Below are 19885 nucleotides of genomic sequence, written 5' to 3' on the forward strand. Positions count from 1 at the left end.
CCCTGATTGGTGGTGAGAGAGGAGGTGTAAGGGCAGGTGTAGCACTTGTAGCAGGTATAGCACAGCGATAAGTGTCAGGAAGGAGATCAGTCAGGAGGGATGAGTAGACAAAGGAGTCATAGAGAGAGTAAGTGGAGGGAGAGGGTGGGAAAGATGTACTCAGTGTGGTAAGATCCCATTGTATATGGCGGAGGTTACAGAGAATGATGTGCTGCTAACACACGTTCGTGGGATGATAAGGATGAGAGGAGCCCTACTCCGTTATGGGGTGAGAAGAAGGTAAATGTGTGGGAAATGGAAGAGGTGTGGGTGAGGGCAGCATCAATGGTGGTTAAAGGAAAACCTCATTCTTTGAAAGAAGAGGACATCTCATATATTCTAGTTTGGAAAGCTTCAACTTCAGAACAGATGTGGTGGAGAGCGGAGGAACAGAGAAAAGGGAACAGCATTTTTACAGGAGACAGGGTTGCAGGATAGGAAGAGGTATAGTCAAGATAGCCATGAGGCCAGCAGGTTTGCAAAAAAAGATAACCTGTCTCTTTGAGATGGAGACAGAACGATCAAGAAAGGAGGAAGAGGTGTCAGAGATAGACCAATTAAATTTGATGGCAGCATAGGAGTTGGAGGCAAAGTTGATGAAAATGATGAACTCAGCATGGGTGCAGGAAGCAGCACCAATGTATTTGTCATAGTAGCATAGAAAGAATTGTGAGTGTTGCCAGTGTAGGCTTAAAACACGGACTGGTTCACATAGCCAACAAAAAGACAGGCATAGCTGGGGTCCATGCAGTTGCCCCTGGGTTTGGAGAAAGTCAGAGGAGTCACAAGAAAAATTATTGAGGGTGAGAACCAGTTTTGCCAGATGGAAGAGGGAAACTATTTCCACTTCTCCAGCACACCTCTGATTAATACTTTTAAATCTGTGTTTCTGAATAATAATTTTATTACATTTCATTTTGCATTGAGTGCATGTTGCATTATCTTTCCCGGATGGAGGGTGTGTTTGAACAACTTAGGGAAAATAATTTGAACTGGAAAATTATCTAAGATGAACAAATTGAAGAGTATTTTTGAACAGACATCTATTTCCAGTGAGTCAATAGGAATATTGTGGCATCTGGAATCTGCGTACAACAAAATTGCCCTTAGACTCAGTTCCTTATGCTAAACAATTAAGGTGCTATACTTATGTTTCTTAACTGATTCTTGAAAACCTGGTAAGTCAAACATTATTTTGACAATAGTGTTTGACTCAATAGTTAAATGTTATCTACTTTCTATACTATATCACAAACTTTTTTGAATGCTGATATTATGTAAATTATGAGAATAAATAGTTATTCTCTGAATTATGATGCAACCAATTTCTTTTTCTAGATATTTGCATTCCAATAACATAGAAGCAGTTCCAGAAGGTAAGCATAATCTTTACGGAAAATATTTGCTGTTTCAGTATTCAGATTTGTTCATAATATTGCATTATTGGCAAAGACAGCGTTGATTGACTCCAAACTACTGCAGATCTTACGGTGAATGTACTTCAGGAGTGCTGTTGGAAAAGGCGTTAAAGATGGAGATTCAGCATGACTGGAGGATAGCAATATATTTGAAGTTATTATATTCTGCTTTAACTCCATCTGGAAGTTAACAAACCATACCACCGTAGTGGGCCTTATCTCAATTAATGATTAGTTGGAGTACGGGAGGGATATTCAGAGCTTACTGACATGGTGTCATGACAACAATCTTTGTTTCAATGTCATCAAAACAAAAGAGCTGGTCATTAACTTCAAGAAGGGGGAAAGTACACGTGCTCCTGTCTACATACACGGTCTTGAGATTGAAAACATTCAAGTTCCTCGGAGTGAACATCACCAATAGCTTATCCTGGTGCCACTGAGTTGATGTCATAGCCAAGAAAGCTCACCACAGTCTCTGCTTCCTCTGGAGGCTAAAGAAATTTGGCAACCATTACCAATTTTTATAATGTGCCATAGAAAGCATTCCATCTAGATGCATGACAGCATGATACGGCAACTGCTCTGCATATGACTGCAAGAAACTGCAGATAGTTGAGGTCACAACACATTCAGGAAAACCCCAATATGGAGTCTCTCTATATTCAGGTTGGAGGAGCAACACCTTATATTCCATCTGCATAGCCTCCAGCCTGATGGCATGAACACTGATTTCTCGAACTTCTGGTAATTGTACTCCACTACACTTGTCTTTCACCATTCCCTATTTGCATTTTCATCTTTCTCCTTATCTCCTTATCTTCCCATCACCTCCCTCTGCTGCTCTTCCCCCTTTCCTTTCTTCCATGAACTTCTGTCCTCTCCTATCAAATTCCCCCTTCTCTAGCCCTTTATCTCTTTCACCAATTGATTTACCAGCTCTTTTCTCTTCCCCCCCCCCACTCTCGCAGTTTCATTTGTCACCTACCACCCTGTACCTCTTCCTCCCCTCCCCCTAGCTTCTTACTCTGACTTCTCATCTCTTTTTTCCCAGTCCTGATGAAGGGTCTTGGCCTGAAACATGGACTCTTTCCCATAGATGCTGCCTAGCCTGCTTAGTTCCTCCAGCATTTTGTGTGTATTACTTTGATTTCCAGCATCTGCAGACTTTCTCTTGTTTCTGTCTATACTTTTCTTTCCCTTAGTGAAACAGGTAGCATAATCAAAAAACCTACCCATCCTCTCCCATTAGGCAGATGATACAAAAGTCTGAAACTGCGTGCAACTCAGCTCAATTACAACTTCTGTCCTGCTGTTATCAGACTCTTGAATGATAAGGTGACTATTGACCTTACAAAATACTTCATAATGGTCTTATTTTATTGTTTACTTGCATTTTTTTGGTTGCTGCTACACTTTATTCTGCATTGTTTTTGTTTTACCTGTTCTACCATAATGCACTGTGACTTCAGGCATGCCAGGAGTCACACTCACGTCCCGATCTACATCAACGGAACTGTAGTGGAGCGTATATCAAGCTTCAAATTCCTTGGTATCCACATTTCTGAGGATCTCACCTGGTCTCTGAACTCCTCCATCCTGATCAAAAAGGCGCAACAGCGCCTTTATTTCCTGCAGAACATGAAGAAAGCTCACCTCTGTCCCACGATACTGACGGACTTTTACTGCTGTACCATTGAGAGCATACTCACCAACTGCATCTCAGTGTGGTATGGCAATTGTCCCATATCGGACCGCAAAGCACTCCAGCGTGTGGTGAAAACTGCCCAGTGGATTATCGGCGCCTAATTGCCCACCATTGAGAACATCTACCATAAATGCTGCCAGGGCGAAAAGCATTATCAGGGATGCATCTCACCCTAACCTTGGACATTTTACTCTCCTCCCATCCAGTACGCGCTACAGGAGCCTCCGCTCCCGCACCAGCAGGCACAGGAAGAGCTTCTTCCCTGAGGCTGTGACGCTGCTGAACCTCTCATCACAGCGCTAAGCAGTATTGCATCTGTATTGTACTGTCTCAGTACTTTATATTTGTGTACTGCAGCACTTTTTTTATTCGCCATTATTTTGTAAATAACACTATTCTTTGCATTTCTGGTCAGATGCTAAATGCATTTCATTGGCTTTGTATCTGTACTCGGCACAATGAATATAAAGTTGAATCTAATCTAATCTAATTGATTTGATCTGTATGAGCAGTATGCAAGGCAGGCCTTTCACTGTACCTTTGTCCACGAGGTGATAATAAAGTAATATGAATATTTCCATAACAAGTTGGTGGAGATGTTAGCAGACTAATTTGTCATTGTCACAACATTTTTTAAAAAGAAGGCAAAATCAGATGCAAAAGGAAACAAGTCATTCAGGCTATGATTCCTTCAGGAGAACGAGGGAGAGTGTAAATTTTTGCTTTTTTTTCCCTCATGGTCTATCTCTTTAGCAGAATGTAGATTATTTTTTTAATATTCATTTTTGAATATTGGCTATCATAAACAAGCCACTGTTTAGCGCTAGTACCCAATTGGCTTCATTGGTGAGCCACCACCTTAAAGTGCTGAAATTCATTTGAAGGTGCTCCTATATATGTACGACCTTACAAGAGTGGAGCTGCTATGTGCTTGTTGTTCTTTCCTGTTTAGGTAGTAAGTATTTCAGGAAGATAATATTGAAGAAACTATGGGGACTTGCTGCATTGCAATTTGTAGATGCAACTCTATGCCTGAGATGCATACAATGGTTGAGCGAGCGATTAGTCCTGTGATTTGTGTGTCAATTAAGTGAGCAGTTCTGACATGAATGTTGCTGAACTTCTTGTGTATCTTTGGAGCTCTGCTCTCCAGGAAAGTAGGAATGTTCCATCATACTTACTGTATGTTATGCTGAGAGAGAGAAGTGTTTGGGGTTCAGGATGAAAATCAAATGCTACAATATTCCCAGTAATAGAACTGCTTTATAATCATATATTTACATGGATAAATCAGTTATGTTTCTAGTTGGTGGTGACTCTCAGGATATTGATGGTGTTGAAATTGTCCGATGTATCTTCAATTATGATTGTGATTATGGTCTTTCTGGACCAGATTGCAAATGATTAAAAAATGTATGCGTAAGAGATTTATCGTTTAAACCATTGTGGTAAGATATTTTGAAGAGCCAACTGTCTTAGCAGACATCCACAGGATGAGAAACAAATCTATGCTTGCACAATTTTAAAGGAGTAATAATTTAGTTCCATGAAGCTATAGTTAATTTTAGTTACGTTTTGTAATCCAGTAAAATAGAGGTAACCTGAAGGGTTATTTATGAAATAGTAGTTGCCTTTAAATCATGATTGGCAATATTTTGTTTTCAGCATGTTAACATTAGATGGTGTACTTCCATTGTGTAATGTTTGGTTTATTAATAATTCATTTCTGCTACCCTTTCTACTGACCATATGTAGTTCTTTTAAGAACAGTTGGAAAAGTAGTTGAACATTAGGATTTGGTCGACATTGTCCAAATAAACAACCGTTGATATAATAATTTAAAAATATTGGCACGCATGCTAGGACATTTGACTCTTCAGGTGTGGTTCACAATTTGCTGTGATCATAGTTGATCTTCTAGTACAGCTCCATTTCCCTGAACTATTGCTATACCCTGTCATTCTCTTTATATCCAGAAATGCATTAATCTCTTTTGTGAATTAATACATCCCTTGAGCCTCCACAGCCATCAGGACAGAGAATTTCAAAAATTCACTGGTCTCTACATGAGGAAATTTCTCTTCACCTCAGTGCTGAAGGCCTACCCTTATTGTGAGACTGGTAATACGATTTCCAGACTCTTCAGCTACGGAAGCGGTCTCCCTGTAGCCTCTCAAACTCTGTACAAATTTTGCGTTCCAATGAGATCCACTTTCAATCCTCTAAACCTAAGAGAATATGAACCTCAATATCTTCTTTATATAGCCCATCAGCAATCTTTGGAATCAGTCTAGTGACTGTTGGCAAATATGCCAGATTTTAGCAGGACAAACTAAAACTCTCCAGAGTACTCCCAGTGCAGTCTTGCCGAGGCTGTGTATGATAGGAATAAATCATTTTTATCTCTGTTCCCCAGTCCTCTTGTAATCTAAGAAAGGATGTGCTGGCATTGGAGAGAGCCCTTTGTAGTTCATGAGAATGATCCCATGAATGAAAGGGTTAATGTATGAGGTGTGTTTGATGGTGCTGGGCCAGTACTCACTGGAGTTTAGAAGAATGAGGGGAGAACTTCATTGAAACAACCTCAGAATGCAAGGACGTCCCTTTAGAACAGAGATGAGGAGGTATTTCTTTCACTGGAGGGTGGTGAATTTGTGGAATTCATTGCCAGAGATTACGGGGAGAAAGCAGGCGAATGGGGCTGAGAGGGATGATGGAATGGTGGAATAGAGTCAACGGACCAAATGGCCTAATTCTGCTCCTGTTATCTTATGTTAATGAAGGCCAGCATGCTGCACTCTCCCCCGCCCCCCATGGCTTTCTGTGATTTATGTGTAAGGGCACTTTGTCCTCTTTGAATGTTAACATGTTCAATCTCTCACCATTTAAAAGTTACCATTCTTTTTGTTTTGTTTACCAAAGTGGATAATTTCGCATATTTCCACGTTATATTGCATTGCTATATTTCTTTCCCCCATCCACTTAACTGGTCTGTATCCTCATCTCTACTCACCATCCATGCAGTTTTGTATCAAACTTGGAAAAACAACTTTTGGTTCCTTCCACATAGATCAAGGATTGTTGTGATCCAAGCACTGACCCCTTGCTCTAGTCACAGCCCATCGACCTGTGATGACCTTGTTTAATCCCACTCTTTGCTCCTGCAGTCCAACCAATTCTCAATTTAAATGTATTACCCTGATTCTGTGTGCCCTGGCTTTACTGACCATCCTCCTGTATGGAACCTCTTGTGAAAATTCAAATACACCACATCCACTGGTTCACTATTCAAGCAAATTCTACTAGTCATATCACAAATAAACATAACTTTTCTGAAATTTTAGAAAATAGCTATCCTGAATTCCAGAGCATTTAAAATTAGTGATGATAGTATTAACTTTACATTTTTTTCCCTTTCTATTCTAGCAATTGGCACCCTGGTTAAACTACAGACACTGGATCTTAGTAATAATGCCTTGGCTATCCTTTGCCCTGAGGTTGGTCAGTTGAGATCTTTACGGCATCTGCGATTGGCAAACAACCGACTGAAATTTCTTCCTTCTGGTAAGGAAGCAGTCTGAGGTACTATCTGTGGAAGGCATTGGAATTGTTTTCTATTTACACATGTAGAGACACATTGATTTCCTATCCTTTTAGGTATCTGAATCTGATATAACTGAAAAAATATTATAATGTAAGTAATATTTTCATCATCTTTAGTATTTAGCATGTGTTCTTTAAATAATTGTACTCAAAAAATTAATCAATTTATGAAAGCTGACAACGTGAATAAGTCTTACAAAACCATCTTTCATTGTAAAGAGAGGAAAATGGTTTAAATGTGTTGATGCTTTTGTAGTTGACATTGGATTTAAAATATTGAATACATCTTACTAATCATTTCATGAACATTTACTGACCCTGTAGAAATATCCACAAAGAAACAGAATTATTGTCAGGGCTTTTGTTTTTATTTTTCTGACTTCAGCCATTTGTGTGTACGTAAGTGTAACTTGTTGGTAATTGGTGCAGAGAGATCAGGAGCTTTTCGTGATTTACATCTTTCATGTGACTCACTCCCAAATTTGAAATGTTCCGTGCACTTGTCCCCGTTATGCTCCATCCATAATACTGTGGCTTGCATTGCTTCTTTCTCAGAATCAAATTTCCTCATTTGTGAATTGCTGTTTTGATGGCTTCAAACTTCTGCTCCTTGATTTCAAGACCATAAGCTATTCAGCCCATCGAGACTGCTCTGCATGGATGGTCCTCTTTCCTCTCAACCCCATTCTTTTCCTTTCTCCCTGTAACCTTTCACGCCCTAACTTATCAGGAATCTATCAACCTCCACCTTAAATACACTCAGTGGCCTAGCCTTCACAGCTGCATGTGGCAAAGAATTTCACAGATTCACCACCTTCTGGCTAAAGAAATTCCTCCTCTAAATGGACATCCCACTATTCTGAGGTTGTGCCCTCTGGTCCTAGACTCCCGCACTATAGGAAACATCCTCTCCACATCCACTCTATCGAGGCCTTTCAATATTTGAAAGGTTTCAATGAGATCCCCCATCATTCTTCTAAATTACAGCGAGTACTGGCCCAGAATCATTGAACATTTCTCATACGATGAGCTTTTAATTCCCGGAATCATTTTTGTAAACCTACTTTGAACCCTCTCCCAACATCAACACATCTTTTCTTAGCCCAAAACTGCTCACAATACTACAAGTGAGGCCTCACCATTGATTTATAAAGCCTCAGCATTACATCCTTGTTTTTATATTCTAGACTTCTCGAAAAGAATGCTAACATTGCATTTGCCTTTCTCACCACCGACTCAACTTGCAAGTTAACCTGTAGCGAATTCTGCACGAGGACTCGCAAGTCCCTTTGCGCATTAGATTTTTGAATTTTCTCCCCATTTAGAAAATAGTATTTGTTGTCTCTACCAAAGTGCATGACCATACACTTCCCAATACTATATTCATCTGCCACTTTGTCCCTTCTCTGAATCTGTCTAAGTCCTTCTGCAGCCCCCCTGCTTCCTCAACTCTGCCTGCCCTATATTTGTATCGTCTGCAAAATTGACCTCAAAGCCATCAATGCTGTCATCCAAATCATTGACATACAGTGTAAAACGAAGCAGTCCCAACACCAGTTCCTGCGGAATACTACTGATCACCGGCAGCAAATAAGAAAAGGCTCCCTTTATTCCCACTCTTTGCCTCCTGCCAATCAGCCAGTGCTTTGTACGTGCTAGTACCTTTCCAGTAATATGGGCTCTAATCTTGCTAAGCAGCGTCATGTACAGCATGAAGCCTTTGAGGGCCTTCTGTATAAAAATTAAAGTACACAACATCCACATCCTGCTTATTTTCTCAAAGAATTCCAATAGATTTCGCAGGCAAGATTTTTCCTTAGGAAACCATGCTGACTCTGGCTTTTTTTACCATGTGCCTCCAAGTACCCCGAAACCTCATCCTTAACAATCGACTCCAACATCTTCCTTACCGCTGAGGTCAGGCTAACTGGCCTATAATGTTGTTTTTTCTTCCCCCACCCTTCCTTCTTAAAGAGTAAAGTGACATTTGCACTTTTCTAGTCCTCCAGAACTATGCCAGAATCTATTGATTTTTGGAAGATCATTACTAATGCAATTACTAATCTCTTCAGCTCCTTCTTTCAGAACCCTGGGATATGGTCCCTCTGATCCAGGTGACTTATCTACCTTTAGACCTTTCAGTTTCCCAAGCACCTCCTCCCTAGTAATAGCAACTGTACTCACTTCTGCCCCTGAACTTGAACTTCTGGACCACTGCTAGTTCTTCCACAGTGAAAACTGATGCAAGGTACGTTTTCAGTGCATCTATCATTTCCTTGTCCTCCAATACTACCTCTCCTACAACATTTTCCAGTGGTCGGATATCTTGACTCTCCTTTACTCTATTAATCAGAAAAACTTTTGGTATCCTCCTTGATATTATTGGCTACCGTCTTCATATTTCATCTTTTCTCCTTATAGCTTTTTAAAAAATTTCCCTTCTGTTGTTTTTTTAAAGCTTCCCAATTCTGTATCATCCCACTAATTTTGGCTCTATTTTATGCCCTCTCTTTTGCTTTTATGTTGGCTTTGATTTTCCTGTCATACTGCCTTTAGAATACTTCTTTGGAATGTTTCTCTCCTGCGCCTTTCAAATTGCTCCCGGCATCTCCAGCCATTGCAGCTCAGTCATTACTGCTAGTATCCCATTCCAATCAACTTTGACTAGCTCCTCTTTTATTCCTTCTGTAATTCCCTTTACTCCACAGTAATATTGACACAATTGACTCAGCTTCTCCCTCTCAAATTGCAGGATGAACTTTATGATATTATGATCACTGCCTCCTAAGGATTCCTTTACCTTAAACTTCCTAATCAAATCTGGTTCATTGTACAACACCCAATCTAGAATAGCTGATCCCCTAGAGGCTGAACCAGAAGCTGCTCTAAAAAGCCATCTTGTAGGCATTCTTCCCATCTTGCGATCCAGCATCAACCTGATTTTCCCAATCTACCTGCATATTGAAATCCCCTCTGACCTTTGTAACATTGCCATTTTGATATGCATTTTCTACCTTCTGTTGTAATTTGTAGCTCACATCCTGGCTATTGTTTGGAGTCCTGAATATATAGCAACTTCTACCAGTGGCTTTATGCCCTTGCAGTTTCTTAAATATACCCACAAGGATTCTAAATCTTCTGGTCCTATGTCACTCTTTTCTAAAGATTTGATTTCATTTTTAAGCCACAGAGCCATGCCTCTGCCTACCCGCCTGTCCTTGCAATGCAGTGTATCCTTGGACGTTAAGCTTCTAACTAAAATCTTGTTTCACTCAGAACCCTAACCCTAGTCCACAAGGTTATACCTACCAATCTCTAACTGCACAACAAGATCATCTACCTTATTCTATATACTAAGCATTCAAATTTTACACCTTCAGTTCTGTATTCAGCACCCTTTTAGATTTTGTCCTTAGTTACAGGGCAACTCATTTCACCGACTGCAATTTTGCCTATCCTTCCTGACTGCCTCACTGCACACTGCCTCTGTTTGTATACCAATTATCCCATCCTCAGCCCTATCGCTTAGTTTCCCTTTCTCCTGCAAAATTAGTTCAAACCCTCCCCAACAGTTCTAGCAAACCTGCCTGCAAGGATATTCATCCCCTTTGGGTTCAGGTGTAATCTGTCCCTTTTGTTCCCTTTCTCCAGACAAGATCCCAATGATCTAAAAGGCGAATGCAATGTTGGCCTTCATTTCAAGGGGAATAGAATATAAAAACAAGGAGATAATGCTGAGGCTTTATAGGACACTGCTCAGGCTGTGCTTGGAGAATTGCCAACAGTTTTGAGCCCTATATCTCAGAAAGGATGCCTCGTCATTGGAGAGAGTTCATGAGGAGGTTCAAGAGGATGATTCCGGGAACGATGGGGTTAGCATATGAGAAGCATTTAGCAGCTTTAGATCTGTGCTCACTGGAATTCAGAAGAATGTGGGGGTATCTCACTGAAACCTGTCAAATGTTGAAAGGACTAGATAAAGTGGATGTGGAGAGGATGGGGGTATCCAGAACTAGAGGGCACAGCCTCAAAATTGAGGGGCGACCCTTTAGAACAGAGGTAAGAGGTAACTTTTTTTTTAGCCAGAGAATAGTGAATCTTTGGAATGCTCTGCCACAGACAGCTGTGGAGGCCAAGACCGTAGGTATACTTAAAGTGAAAATTGATAGCTTCCTGATTGGTCAGGATATCAAAGGTTATGGTGAGAAGGCAGGTATATGGGGTTGAGTGGGATCTGGGATCAGCCATGATGGAATGGCAGGGCAGACTTGATGGGCTGAATGGCCTAATTCTAATCCTATGTATTACGGTCTTACGATTTTATACCTGAAGCCCAGTCCCCTGTACTAGTTCCTCGGCCATGTATTCATCTGCGAATCATCCTATACTTACCTTCACTGGCACAGGCAGCAGTCCAGGGATTACAACCCTGGAGGTCCTGCTTTTTCAACTTTGTACCTAGCTCCCTAGGTAGAAAGCTGGAGAGCAAGTATTTCAGGTTATATACTGTTTATGTTCTCTGATATTAAATGAACCTTTGAACCTTTGAGCATTTGCTCTTCAGAACCTTCTCCCTTTTCTTATCTACGTCTTTGGTGCCAATAAGTATCAAGAATTCTGCCTGCTCACCCTCCCCCTTTAGAATGCCATGGACCCGATTCGAGAAGTTCCTGACCCTGGCAGCTGGGAGGCAGCATACCATCTGGGTATCTCTGTCGTGTCCACAGTATCTCGTGTCTACCCTAACTGTAGGATCCCCTATCACTACTGCAGTCCTCTTCTCCCCACTTCTCTTCAGATCTATAGCACCAGACTTAGTGCCAAAGACCCCACTGCTGAAGCTTCTCCTTGCTAGGTCATTCCCCTCCCAGCCCCAACAGTATCCAGTGGAATAGTCATTATTGAGGGGATTACCCACAGGGGTACTCTACACTGGCTGCCAATTTCTTTTCCCTCTCTTGACAGTCACCTAGGTACCTGCCTTCTGCTACTTAGGGGTCACTACCTAGCTGTAGCTTCCAGTTGTCACCTCTTCACTTTCCTGTTTGAGCCAAAGGTCGTTGAGCTGTAGCTCCAGTCCCTAACATGATCTCTGAGGAGCTGCAGCTCAGTGCACCTGGTGCAGATGTGGTTACCCGGCAGGCTGGAGGCCTTCCAGAATTCCCACATCTGACACAAAGAACACAACACAGCCTGTGGATCCACTCTTACTGGTCTAACTATGCACTAACAGACAAAGAATGAAGAATGATGAAGAAATGTTTTCAGATACATACTTACCCCAAGCCTGTTCTCGCGAAGCCTGATGTGCCAAAGCCTCCCCAGTCTAATACTAGTCCACTCACTCAATGGCCACTCAACTTGTCCCTTCCTTACTTTTATTAGCCCTTGCTGGTGAATTGTGATTTGAATGGGCTGCCAGAAAACGCTGAAAGCCCCCAAATACTTCTTTTTAAAATCTCACTCAAGGACCAGTGAGTTGCCTCCTCTCTTGCTGTCAATTTGATTGGGCTGCCGGAAAAACACCAAAAGCCCTTGAATACTCCTTTTTTAAATCTCACATGGACCTTTGTATTGACCCCTTTCTTGCTCTCGATTCGATTGGGCTACTGGAAAATTATGTTGTGGATGTGTTAAGATTTGCGCTGTTTAACTCCAGCTTATGATTTCAATCTTTTCCTTGTCTGATACCCACTCCCTCTGGTCTACTTGGCATTCTGTTTATCTGACTCCAGACCCCAGGTAACTTCAAGATTCAAGATTGAAGAGTGTATATTGTTATTCTTCAATACACATGTGGAAAGGAGAATGAAATGATTGTTACACAGGACTGATGCAGCATAAAAAAATAATAAGCATAAAGAACACAATGCAGAAACAAAAACACCATGTACAAGTCAGTTGTATACATTGAATGACTGTATGTACATTGAGTGACACTAGGTGATTGGTATGTAGCGGTGGTTGGATGGGTAAATTGGTGGAGGTGTTGACCGGCATGACCGCATGGGGGAAATAACTTTTTTTGAGTCTAGTTGTCCTGGCATGGATGCTACCTAGCCTCTTCCCTGATGGGAGTGGAACAAATATTCAATCGGTCGGGTGATTGGGATCCTTCATGATATTTCTGGCCTTTTTTCTTGCACCTTTCTGTATTCCCTTGTTGGTGGATAGACTGATGCCAGTGATGCATTGGGCAGTTTTAACTACCCAGTGTAGAGCACTTCTGTCTGCCATAGTGCAGTCTAATGCCATAGTCTTGAAATAAATATATACAGAATACTTTTACCTCTTTGCAAAGTTTGGAAAGAATTCTGTAGAAGTTAACTATTCGAGTGTTTGCCATTCTCTAATTGCTTTTTCTTTCAGAAGTTACTGTGAGACGCTTGGGGAAATTTGCTGATTTTGGAGGCACTATATAAATTAACTAATTGGAAAGATAATTACTTTTTCCAGAGAAAGCAGATTTAATTCATCTCATTCATTACTGGCCTCTTTCATAACAGTTGTAGCTTTAGGCCAGCAGATGGCAGAGGTACCACAGTGCAAGATTCTAAGTAGCTTGTGGTTTGGTTTCCAAGAAAGAATTGCAATGCTCCTTAAATGAATGTCATGTGCTGCAATAATCTGTGTCTACAATATTACATAACTGTTTGGGTTTTCAGTCATAGATACTCCAGTATTTAAAAGTTTGTTTTTTGACATGGGCAATTCTAAGGAAAGTCTTAGAAATAATTCAGATTTTGTTTTGCCATGAGTGGGACGGCACTGCTCTTTGGTAGATTTGTGTTTAGAGAACTACTGATCTATTTTTGTAATGGCTCTTGACAATGCATTGATGAAATCATGTTTGAGCTTGAGGGTCAAATGTTAGTACCTCCGAACTCCTGATCTGCCACTGGGCTCTACACAAATGCACTGAGTTGAAGGGGCAGAAGCAACTCGCGTTCAGCCACCCACTTTCATACTGGGTATGGTTGGCTTGTATATCGCAACCCTTGATAGAAAATATATTTTTTTATTTTACAAAATCACAGAGTCAAAAGGCCACCAGATCTGTCAAAAGTGGGGCTTCAGTGTTCGCTTCCTAGTTGCATGTCATGTACAACTCCATTCTTTTTGCAGGATGGAAATAGCAGCTGGAACAGGATCTGACTTTGGGGCTGTGTAAAGTTAATGCAGCTGTGGGAATAGTGCTCGCCCTACTGACCTGAGCAAGCTCTATCTGTTTCAGTGAATTTGGTACAGGCCTCAGGTTATGACCATGCTGACCCCATTCTCCTCCATATCCCTCCTTCTATTGGCATGGAGATAATGGCTCAGACCTTCAGGTCTCTCTAACCTTCAGCAGGGCTCAAAGCCTTTTCCTCTTGTCACTATACCATATTTTGCTACCCATTTACTCGTGATGTCCTATTGTTAACACAGTATAAATTCAAAGTAAATAAGTAAAGTAAATTTAAATTTATTATCAAAGTACCAGTATGTCACCTTATTTTCTTTTTCATTCATTTTCTTGTGGGCATTCTCAAATCAATAATAGAATAATGACCATAATAGAATCAATGAAAGACCTCACCAACTTGACCATTCAACTAGTGTGAAAAAGACAACAAAATGCAAATACGAAAGTAAAGAAATGATAATGATAAATAAATAAGCAATAAATATCGAGAACATGAGATGAAGAGTCCTTGAAAGTGAGTCCATGATTGAGGGGTAATAACTGTTCCTGAACAGGATGCAATGAGTCCACATGCTCCTGTATCTTCTTCCTGGTGGCAGTAGCAGGAAGAGAACATGACCTGGGTGGTGGGGGCCATGATGATAGATGTTACTTTCTTGCGACAGTGTTTCATGTGGATGTACTCAGTGGTGGGGAGGGCTTTACCGGCGATGGACTGGACCGTGTCCACTACTTTTTGTAGGATTGTATAGTTGTTGTATTCAAGATTCAAAGTACATTTATTTATCAACGTATGTATGCAGCGTACAACCCTGAAATTCATTTTCCCCACAGACAGCCTTGAAACAAAGAACCATGGAACCAACCCATTCAAAGAAAAAAAATCAAACCACCTCTCCTGCGCAAAAAAAAGATCAATAGTAGCCTCAAAGTTCAGACAACAAAAAGTCAGCTATAACCCTAATCCCAATTGCTCTCTGCTCGTGGAAGTATGCAGAATGAAATAGAGATTTGTTTGGGTAAGTTAAAACCCATCCTCTATCCAAAAGTTTTTGAAAGTTCACCTGTCTTAAACTCAATGCATTAATTAGGTCTTATCAGTCTTAATCAGTTAGCCAGTCTCAGACAAAGGAATGTGGATATTGGAGTTCTAAGAGAATTGGTGTTAGTCTTTGTGATATACGTGGGGCATTTTCAGTTTAAGAATTGTTGAAGACTTATCTGAAGTGAGTGTTGCCATGCCGACCACTTAGACTACCTCCTAGTTCCATTGGTGTACAATCAGTCTGGATTCAGGCCTTCCTCATGTTTAGTTGACAGAATGTTAATCTCATGATTTTATGAAATGCATACTCATTGAGCATAGTTTGTTGACTAATGTAGTGTAATGGGAAAGCAGGAGTTTATAAGGATTAATTCTTTTTAAAAAGGAAATAATTGGATTTGCATTAATTTTGTTCAAAATAATGAAAAGTCAGTTTAATAGATATGGTGAGTCTAGATTTGAAATTCAGTTGCCCATCAATCTGAGGTGTTATTTGGTCCATTTTGATGAAAAACAATTGATACATTTTCATTGGCCCAGACATTTGCAGGAAAGTGCCAAAAGTCTACATGCCATGTGCCCTTTGTATGGGAAAGTGAGGTGATTGTAAAAGCAATCCTGAATTTGTTGGGATCTACTTGCCATTGATTTCACAGCTGTGTTCCAATATTAGTTACAACAATATTAGTTCGTGGAGGAGTTCAAATTTGTAGCCTTTCTCTTGTCACTTAAATTGTAGGTGCCATTAGTTTAGCATTTTTTAAATATATTAGTACATTTCTTTTTGTTGTAGTGTTTGCAAGTTTCTAAATTTTACAATTAAGTGGTTTCTAGACTTAAGGCCAATTTATATTTCTGCGTCAAATTTATGCCATAGGTTCGGCATAGCCACGTACCCTATGCCGTAGCCTGAAGCGCACCTCCCCAAAAATGTAACTACACGTCGCGGTGATGCAGACCGCAACAACTGTGATTGGTCCACTTGGTAGCATCGCATTTCCTCCTACACTGCAATAGCTTCCCATTGGGTGATGAAGGGCAGGGAAGGAACTCTGGCTGCAATGCTTTCCGTAAAGCTTTACAGACCTCTGAAATTATGGAGGACCCTATGCTTGACGCCAGTTTGTAGCTAGCTGTTATAGCCTGTTGACTTCCACCTGAAGCTAAAACTCGAATGGTGATTGCCAGTCTCTGAGTATATTGAGCGTACAGTGATGCGAAATAAATGGTTGGAGACGATGAACCAAATCGTCAAATCTCCCTGCTGACATCCAAAAATACTTGAAATGCATTTCCTCGTCCATGTCTCTCAGTGGCTGGACAAGCACAGAAAATTCACCTTCCTTCAGTTTCAGTCGCCATTGTTTGAAGTTTGAGTTTCTTTGTGTTGAGACACATATGTGGACAAAGCCTTGCCATAGTGCAGGACTTCTTCATTGACAATCAGTTGGGCACTCTGCAGCAGTTTGATGCCGAAGGATCACTAAAGACAAGTGTGACCTTAACAATTAGGTTGGAACATACGCAGATGTCTGGAAATTCTGAAGTGAAAACTGTTCAGTACCTGACAGTATGACTCTGTGACTTTGCTAATTAAAGAATCACAAATAGTACCATCTTCAGAAAATTAATGATTGAACCTGTCTGAGCTAGGGTTCTGCCAAATAAAAAAGTCAGAAAAATTCTGGATTTTCTTCCGTAAGTCTCTGTGCAGCACCACATTTTTTTAACTCCCATTTTTTTTCAGTAACTCCTTAATACCTCAACTTTTCCACTATCCCTTTTGATATGCACTGATGTGAAGAACTCTTATTTGTTTTTATTGTGTTAAAGGTATCTTTTTAAAAAATGCTATACTTAATTTCCCTCTAAAACTAGTATATAGTGTCGCTAGGTGCTGTTAAATATGGATGCTTAATGTATTGGGATTGCAGATGCTATTGAGAGAGGCAAGAGTGGAATTTGCAGAGACCTTGACAGAGATCTCTATCTCCTCTTTAGCCCTGGGTGAGGTCCCAGAGGATGGGAGAATAGCCAATGCTCTACCTTTGTTTAAAAAGGGCAGTAATGACAAACCAGGAAATTTAGGGCAGTAAGCTGTACATCATTGTTATGGACATTATTTTGAGGGATTCTCATACATAGAAAACATAGAAATCTATACCATATTACAGGCCCTTCGGCCCACAATGTTGTGCCGACCATGTAATCTACTCTAGAAACTGCTAGAATTTCCCTACAGCATAGCCCTCTATTTTTCTAAGCTCCACGTACCTATCTAAGAGTCTGTTAAAAGACCCTATTGTATTTGCCTCTACCGTCGTCGCACCCACCACTCTCTGCGTGAAAATTTACCTCTGACATCCCCTTTGTTACCTACTTCCATACGCCTTAAAATTATGTCCCCTTATGTTAGCCATTTCAGCCCTGGGAAAAAACCTCTGGCTATCCACACGATCAATGCTTCACATCATCTTGTACACCTCTATCAGGTCACCTCTCATCCTCCGTCACTCCAAGGAGAAAAGGCCAAGTTCACTCAACCTATTCTCATAAGGCATGTTCTCCAATCCAGGACATCCTTGTAAATCTCTGCACTCTCTCTATAGTATCCACATCCTTCCTGTAGTGAGGTGACCAGAACTGAACACAGTACTCCAAGTGGGGTCTAACTAGCGTCTTATATAGCTGTAACATTACCTCTCGGCTCTTGAACTCAATCTCACTGATGATGAAGGCCAACATACCATATACCTTTTTAACAACACTGTCAACCTGCACAGCAGCTTTGAGCGCGCTGTGGACACGGATCTCAAGGTCTCGCTGATCCTCGATACTGCCAAGAGCCTTACCATTAATATTATATTCTGTCTTCAAATTTGACCTGCCGAAATGAACCATTTCATACTTATCTGGGTTGATGTCCATCTGCCACTCCTCAGCCCAGTTCTGCATCCTATCGATGTCGCACTTTAACCTTTGATAACCCTCCAGACTATCTACAACACCCCCAACTTTTGTGTCATCAGTAAACTTACTAACCCACTGTTTAACTTCCTCATCCAGGTCATTTATAAAAATCACAAAGAGGAGGGGTCCCAGAACAGATCCCTGCTGAACACCACTGCTCACCATCCTCCGTGCAGAATATGAACCATCTACAACCACCCTTTGCCTTCTGTGGGCAAGCCAATTCTGGATCCACAAAGCGAGGTCTCCTTGGATCCCATTCCTCATTATTTTCTGGGAACTTCATCAAATGCCTTACTGAAATCCATATACACTATATCCACTGCTCTACCTTCATCAATGTGTATTGTTCAATGGATATGATCTACTCACATCTGAAAAAGTATAGAGTTATAAGGATAGTCAGCATGGCTTTATGCTGGCTAGTTCATGTCTTAGAAGACAAGACTTATTTTGAGAATACAATGAGGATGATTGATGAAGATACTGCAGGGGATCTTGTATGCACGGACTTCAGTAAAGCATCCAACAAGATTGCAGCCTCATTCAAATGATTAAGCACATGAGATCCAATGGAGACGTAGTAGAATTGATTCAAACTTTGCTTGGGCATAGAAGAAGGAGGATAGTGGTGGAGGAGTGTTTTTCTGACCAGAAGTCTGTGACCACTGATGTCCCACAAGGATCAATGCTGGGACATAGCATGCAGCAGGATACAGATCAGTTGGAAATATGGCCTGAGAAATGACGTGTGGAGTTTAATGCGGACAAGTGTTAGTTTTGAAATTTGGAAGGTTAAATGTAAGAAGAGATGACAAGACCCTTGGGATCACTGAAGGATCTTGGAATGTATGGACATAGCAACCTGAAAGTGGCAATGTATGAATGTAGATGGTAAAGAAGTGTGAATGGCATGCTGTACTTGCCTTTATCGTTCAGGGTATTGAATATGAAATTTTACAAGTCCTATTTCAGTTGTATAAAACTGGTTTAGGTCAGATTTGGAGTATGATATCCAGGTTTGGTCAGCACTTTACAGGAAAGATATGGAAACGTTGGAGAGAATACAGAACAGTAATGGCTATAAAGAGGGGTTGGACAATCTGAATTGTTTCCTCTAGAACATCAGACGGTGAGGAGTGACCAGACAGAAAATGATGAGAGGCATAAATAGGCTGGGTAGTCAAGAGTCTTTTTCCCAAGATGGAAATATGAAATTCCAGAGGGTGAAGGTTTAAAGAAAATTCACAAAACAAGTTTTTTTTTACAGTACCTTGGTACCTTGAAAGACCTGTAAGAGGAAGTGATGAAAGCAGATATGATAGTAATGCTTAAGAGGCATGTACACAAGAATATGAATAGGGAGAGAATAGAGGAATATAGACCAAATACAAGTCTATTAGTTTCAATTGCCTTCATCGTTGACACAGATATTGTGGACCAAAGAGTCTGTTTCTATGTTGTACTGTTCTTTGTATATTCTGTGAATGAATTCCATGCCAACTAATATTCATAGTACACACAAGCCCATCACTATTTGCTACAATGCTATCTGAGTATTAAACCAATGTGAATGTAGTACAGAAAGCATTTCTTTACTGCAGAGAAAGCGAATCATGTTGGATGAATTGGGGCAGTTGAACTCTTTAAAAGACAGTAATCTCAGAGGGAGAATAATTATAGCTAGGTTCAACAACAAGACATTAGAAGTGACATGGTTGAGTGCTGAATGGGAAAGGAAGATAGTGTATTGGATAACTAATTTTATATTTTTTATTGAACACAGAACAGTGCGGCACAGGAAAAGGCCCTTTGGGTCACAGCGTAATGCAGAATTAAATTAGTAATCAAATGCTCAAGTAAACTAATCCCTTCTGCCTGCTCAGTAGCCATATCCTTCCATTTCCTTCCATTTC

At 40.6% G+C, this 19885-nt stretch overlaps 1 protein-coding gene across 5 annotated transcripts in view; it reads left to right on the forward strand.

The window, feature by feature from the left end:
* lrrc28 (leucine rich repeat containing 28) overlaps positions 1–19885 on the forward strand; it is a 92858-nt gene that overhangs the window by 24419 nt on the left and 48554 nt on the right. For all 5 annotated transcript variants that reach the window (XM_072278250.1, XM_072278254.1, XM_072278251.1 and 2 more), the window contains exons 5-6: positions 1378–1415; positions 6592–6729. In XM_072278250.1, coding sequence (XP_072134351.1) covers positions 1378–1415; positions 6592–6729 — 176 coding nt within the window. The remainder of the gene's footprint in view (positions 1–1377; positions 1416–6591; positions 6730–19885) is intronic.

Source organism: Mobula birostris, chromosome 14 (genome assembly GCF_030028105.1).
Source record: "Mobula birostris isolate sMobBir1 chromosome 14, sMobBir1.hap1, whole genome shotgun sequence".
In the NCBI taxonomy this organism is placed as follows: Eukaryota; Metazoa; Chordata; class Chondrichthyes; order Myliobatiformes; family Myliobatidae; genus Mobula; species Mobula birostris.